A 6,489-nucleotide genomic window follows, 5' to 3' on the forward strand; every position below is an offset into this window, starting at 1 on the left:
AAACTTACATCCTTTGATAGCTCTTAAGGCGAGGAACAAGAATCTAAACTCGGATCGAAAATCGGATGGTTGGATTCTTCACAATCAAATGTCTAATATGTGAGGATCTTGAGCTTTCTTAAATGCTTCTCTCGGTGGTGCTGGTTGCAAGGTGGAGGAGAATGAGAGTGAATAACATATATATATTGCATGCAAATCTCGTACGTGGCTTCTTCAGAATTTTTGTGTATTTCAGGCGGCGCTCGGGCGGTTGAAATATACCGCTCGGGCGCGGCATGTTCTGTCCGAAAACTTTTAGTGTTATCCCCTGGCGCTCGGGCGGTCACAAACCACCGCTCGGGCGCCAGACTTTCTGTCCGAGAACTTTTCTTGGTAACCATTGGCGCTCGAGCGGTCTCTTTCTACCGCTCGGGCGCCACGACTTCTGTACAAATTTTGGATCTTGAGTTGTACCGACGCCTGGCTTTTCCATTTGAGTTCCTACAACCTTAATTCTATCAATTCAGTACCATCTGACCACAGTAATCAAATCTCGGGCATTACAATTTAGGTAGAGTTTAAATGGATTACAAAGCACTAATGGGCCCTAAATAAAAATTAAAAGGATTTTGAGCCCATTAGGCATTAAAACCAATCCATCAAGCCCAATAACACCTCCAAAAAATATTTCGTTTAGGTACGTTTTTGAAAATATTGCCCGAACCCTCAAAAAATTCCCTGATTCGATAAAATTTACGTACCGATTAAAAATATGACCCAATGAGTAAACATATCCACCAAAGCTCAATTTTCGAAAAACACCCTTAAAACACCCCATATTAATTAATTAAAATTAATCATTCAATAAAACTATTTTTCCTAAATATCCCCGGTCTTCGTTTCTCCTTCGAGCGCGAAATGCAACTGAAAACTCTAATGCATGAAACTTTAAAATAATCGCGAAATAAATCATAAACATGCAATAATTATGCACTAAATGCATAAAATCATTAAATACATAATTTAAATATAAACCCTAGATTACATGTATTTAGGTTACGTAATTTAAATTTCCTGGACCTTACATATATAGTATAAGTTTATGATCTAGTATAATATCATATATTGGTCCTTTTCGAAGTCGAAAGAATATATCTCAATAGCAGCCATCCTACTTCGAAAAAATATATCCTAATAGCAGCCATCCTCACGTACCACACATATGAATTTGTACTATTCTTAATTGTATCATTGATATGGAACTTGATACTAGTGAAATAGACGTGGCAAAGAAATCAAATTTGATTAAGGAGTGTAAAGGAATAGACGATTGAGTGATTTATACCATAATTATTTGGATGAAAATGGAGCTTGGTTCGAGGAAAGAATTTCGGAACGTAAAGATCTACAACAAAATGGTTTTTGATTAAAATATTACCTGACCAAAGTTTAAAAAATATTTTAGTTTGTAATAAAACATATATTACACGACTGATACCCCATGGATGAGCGCATCAAGATCTGGCCCACAGGTGAAGGGCCACAGGTGAAGGGATCTGGCCCAAATTCCCGGCCCATATCTAAGGCCCACAGGTGAAGGGCCCATCAGAGGTCCAGGTATTCTCCTATAAATACCAGGTTTGAGCGTATGATTATTCATTCACTATATTGTTTTCAGCAGCACCCTTAGCTGCTCCCCCATTATATCCTCAGTCTCTGACTTGAGCGTCGGAGGCGCTACGCCAGGACACCCTCCTAGCCCCCTTCTAACGGACTTATTCTTGATTTCAGGCTCAGGATAATCTTAAAGCCCACGTCTGAAATAGTGATGCTCGTTGGGATCGGACCCGAAATTTCCCGTGAGTATCACTTGGCGCCGTCTGTGGGAAGTCTTGAGTTGAGACGTAGAGATGGTAGGCAGGAAAGGAAATAGAAGGGCTACCTCAGCATCATCGCGTCCTCAGAGGGGACTCGAACAGTCTCATGTTGAGACAAGACATGAACAACCGCGTCTTGAGATGAGACATGAACAACCTCGTCAAGAGACAAGAACCAAGCAGCCCCTTCACGAGACAAGGGTCGAGCTAACCCGTCCCAATGAGAACGTGGGGAACTTGACCCTGGAGCAGTTGGGCCAATTTATCACCCAGACAGTGGATGAGGCCATGAAAAGGAATCAAGAGTCTGTGTTTGTAGAGGAACAGGCGGCCCCTCAGGAACGTGAGGAAAATGTTGAAGTCCACCAGAGTAGGGTGGAGGAGACACAACCCCTCCCAACTGGGGAGATTAGTGAGATGGGGGAGATGTGGAAGGAGATACGGAGGTTGAGGGAGCAGGTAGGAAGCAGAGCGCCGGTACCCAAGAGAGGAAGCTCTTTTTCACTAGCCATCTTGGAGGAAGGGCTTCTTCCGAATTTCCGACAATCTAACATTGGTGAGTATGACGGACATACTGACCCCGAGGAACACTTGGGGAGATTTGAAAATGCGGCTCTGTTGCACCAATATACAGATGGAGTGAAGTGCAGGGTGTTTTTGGGCACGTTGGTGAGGTCAGCCCAGCAGTGGTTTAACACCCTGCAGCCCAACTCCATATGTTCTTTTGAGGACGTTTCAGCTGCCTTCTTGCACCGATTCGCTAGCAGCAAGAGGCACCAGAACAATTATTTGAGCATGTTCGTGATGAAACAACAGGAGTCTGAGAATTTGCGAGAATTTGTCCAGCGTTTTAACAATGCAGCACTGGAGATACCATCGGCTACCTCGGACATCATGATAAGTGCCTTCACCCAAGGCTTGAGAGGAGGGGAGTTTTTTAAATCACTGGTCAAGAAACCTCCGTCGACCTATGATGACTTGCTGGCTAGGGCAGAGAAGTATGTAAATCTAGAGGATGCCCAACGGTATAGAAGGATGGAGCAGCGGCCCGAGGGAAGTAGGATGGAGGGGGGAGAGAGAGGAGGTAGGAAGAGAGGTTCAGGGGAAAAGGAGGTGGACAAATATAGAAGTAGAGGACAATTCTCATCACATGTTCCTCTGAACAGGAATCACGATAAGGTAATGGAGGTGAGGGAGCCAGAGGGAAGGTGAGAGAAGTCGCAGAGAGCGGAGGGCAGTGTTAGGATGACTCCGGCGGACAAACGAGAGGCATCCTCATCCGGGGACCGACCGAAACCTCGCCCGTCTCCTAGGCGAGGTCGAGGTCCTCCTTGGATCAACCAGAGGGTCGGAGAGCCGAGAAGATAAGGGCGGGGTCAGGATGTTCCTAGGGAACCTGTCGAGCCGAGGAGGAGAGCAGATGAAGATAACCACCCCACGAGAGGAATGATTCGCATGATCTCGGGGGGTGCTACTGATGGAGACTCTGGGCGAGCTCGGAAAGCACACGGGAGGAGGTTGGAGAATTTTGAGATATCCAGGGATGCAGACTTACCCCAAGATCATGTCATCAGCTTCGGGCCAGAAGACCTTCGAGGTATCGTGGCTCCTCATAACGACGTCTTGGTGGTGACAGCCACTATTGCCAACTACGATGTGGCAAGGATCTTCATTGATAATGGGAGCTCTGTAAATATATTGTTCAAGAGCACGTTGGATCAGATGAAGGTGGAAGGGTTCGAGTTTGATCCGGTCTCCACTCCTCTGTATGGGTTCGCGGGACATGCCATTCCGCCGCTGGGTCAAATTACTCTTGCCCTATCTTTGGGGCGCGACCCTCGGCGGGTAACAAAGATGATAACATTTACCGTGGTGGATACCCTCTCATCATATAATGGAATCCTGGGGCGGCCAGCCTTAAAGGATTTCAGAGCCGTAGCCTCCACGTATCATCAGAAGTTGAAGTTTCCTGTGGAGAAGGAAGTGAGAGTCTTGTGCGGGGACCACAAGTTCGCGCGTCGGTGTTATGAAGGGATGGTGAAGGACGAGGGGAAGAGGGCGCGGGTGGAAGTTAATATGATTAGAAGGGGGAGGAGTGGGTTGCCCGTAGCGAGGAAGGAGGTTTGGGAGGTTATGGAGGAAGAACCGGAGGTCATAGTGCTGGGACCCGAAAAGAAAATGCTCAGAATAGCCCGTGACCTTGACCTAAGGGTTAGGGAGGAACTCATTGCTTTATTACAGGACAATCTAAGCGTGTTCGCTTGGTCAGCTCAAGAGCTCACTAGGACGGCCCCGGATGTGGCGGAGCATCGGTTGAACATCTTGCCGAATGCTCGCCCAGTAAAACAGAAAAAAAGACATTTCGGGCCTGAGAAAGATAAAGTTATACAGAAAGAGGTCAGTGAATTGCTTGAGGCTGGGCACATTCGAGAAGTGCAATTTCCTACTTGGCTATCGAATGTTGTCCTAGTCCCGAAGAGTTCAGGGAAGTGGAGGATGTGTGTGGACTTCAGAGATCTCAACAAGGCATAACCTAAAGATTGTTATCCTTTGCCTCGGATAGATCAGTTGGTGGACTCCACAGCTGGACATCAGTATTTGTGCATGCTGGACGCTTATCAAGGGTACCATCAAATCCCTTTGGCTGTGGAGGATCAGGATAAAGTGAGTTTCATCACCTCTGAAGGAACTTTCTGTTACGTGGTCATGCCCTTTGGACTCAAAAATGCCGGAGCCACGTATCAGCGATTGATGGATAGAGTCTTTTCTGAGCAGGTGGGAAGGAATGTCGAAGTGTATGTGGACGACATCATGGTAAAGTCTAAGGATTCAACCCAGCTCATACCTGACTTAGTGGAGACCTTTTCCACCCTCAAGTCCTATAGGCTGAAGTTGAATCCTCAAAAGTGTATTTTTGGGGTGAGGAGTGGGAAGTTCCTGGGTTATATGGTGACAGAAAGGGGGATCGAGGCCAACCCCGAGAAAGTTCAAGCTATCCAAGATATGGTCTCTCCCAGGGACCCAAAGATGTTCAGCAGCTGACAGGTAGGATTGCTGCGCTGGCACGCTTTATCTCGAGGTCCGCCCACCGAAGCTTAGCATTCTTCCGGACCTTGCGTAAAGCGAGAAAATTTGAGTGGGGTCCGGATTGAGAGAAGGCTTTCACAGAATTGAAAGAGTACCTTGCCGAGCTTCCTGTCCTGGCCAAACCGACGGCGGGTGAGCCTTTCCGGGTATATTTATCTGCCACTGAAGGGGCTGTAAGTTCAGTCCTTGTTAACCTAGATGGGTCAGTTCAGTAGCCGGTGTACTATGTTTCGCATGCACTCAAAGGGGCAGAGATCCAATACTCCGGGTTGGAAAAATTGGCTTTGGCTTTGGTAGTGACGGCAAGACGCTTGAGGCCCTACTTCGTATCTCATCCGATTGTGGTGCTCAATAACAGTCCATTGGGCAGAATCCTAACTCATTCGGATATGTCTGGCCGTTTGATCAAGTGGATTACTGAGCTAGGAGAGTATGACATCCAGTATGAGCCAAGAACATCTATCAAAGCACAAGCCTTAGCCGATTTTCTGGCTGAGACCGTGCATCAAGAAAATGAGGACCCTTGGAAAGTATATGTGGATGGTTCTTCTTCGAAGGAGGGAAGCGGGGTGTGGGTGGTACTGATTTCACCAGCTGGGGAGGAGGTGAAATTAGCGGTTAGGTTGGATTTTCGAGCATCCAACAATGAGGCAGAATATGAGGCTGTGTTGGCAAGACTTCGAGCAGCCATGAATGTGGGAGCTACCCGGGTACTTATTTTTTCTGACTCTCAGCTGGTGGCACAACAGATGAAGGAAGCGTATGATGTGAAAGATGAGAAACTTATTGAGTATTGTCGAGAAGTGGACAGGGTCAGAGAGAAGTTCACAGAGATTACATTTGTACAGATTCCCCGGAAAGAAAATGAAAAGGCAGACACTCTGGCCAAAATGGCTGGGACAATGGGAAGTTGGAAGAATAGAGATGTGGTCTTTCAGGTCGAACTCACACCTCACATGAGTTCACCTGCAGTTGAGCAAGAGGAAGAGGATGGAGAACCGCTATAACTGAGTACTGGAAGGAGGGAAAGCTTCCTGATGACCCTCGCGAGGCTCGTAAGTTGAAGACGAAATGTTCAAGTTATGTGATAGTCGGAGAAGTGTTGTTTAGGACGTCTTTTGCAGGGCCGCTTCTGCGGTGTTGGAGTTATCAAGAGGCTGATTATGTGCTCCGAGAAGTTCACGAGGGATGTTGTGGAAATCATCAAGGGGCTTATGCATTGGCGAGGAAAGTGCTGCTCGCCGGTTATTCCTGGCCCTCAGTGCTGCATAATGCTCAAGAGTTAGTGATGTCTTGTGATAGTTGTCAACGTCATGCCCGGTTGCAGCACAGACCGGCCGTGATGATGAAGGCTGTCACGGCCGTTTGTCTTTTTGACCAGTGGGGAATGGATATTGTGGGACCTTTTCCTATAGCTCCTGCTCAGAAGAAATTCCTTTTGGTAGCAGTTGACTATTTCTCAAGATGGGTGGAAGCAGAGCCTTTGGCCAGAATCACTGAGAATGACGTCCTGAAGTTCCTGTGGAAGAGTATAGTATGCAGATAC

General features: G+C 46.9%; 2 protein-coding genes across 2 annotated transcripts; both read left to right on the forward strand.

The window, feature by feature from the left end:
- Positions 1 to 3,302: 3,302 nt before the first annotated feature.
- On the forward strand, positions 3,303 to 4,388 carry LOC140977615 (uncharacterized). The gene has a single exon (XM_073442364.1). The coding sequence runs from the start codon at positions 3,303 to 3,305 to the stop codon at positions 4,386 to 4,388; it is 1,086 nt and encodes a 361-aa protein (XP_073298465.1).
- Positions 4,389 to 5,332: 944 nt separating this feature from the next.
- Positions 5,333 to 5,950, forward strand: LOC140977616 (uncharacterized). Its single transcript, XM_073442365.1, has one exon. It carries the CDS (start codon positions 5,333 to 5,335, stop codon positions 5,948 to 5,950), a length of 618 nt encoding a protein of 205 aa, XP_073298466.1.
- The last annotated feature ends 539 nt before the right edge of the window (positions 5,951 to 6,489 follow it).

Source organism: Primulina huaijiensis, chromosome 5, assembly GCF_012295235.1.
Source record: "Primulina huaijiensis isolate GDHJ02 chromosome 5, ASM1229523v2, whole genome shotgun sequence".
Classification (NCBI taxonomy): domain Eukaryota; kingdom Viridiplantae; phylum Streptophyta; class Magnoliopsida; order Lamiales; family Gesneriaceae; genus Primulina; species Primulina huaijiensis.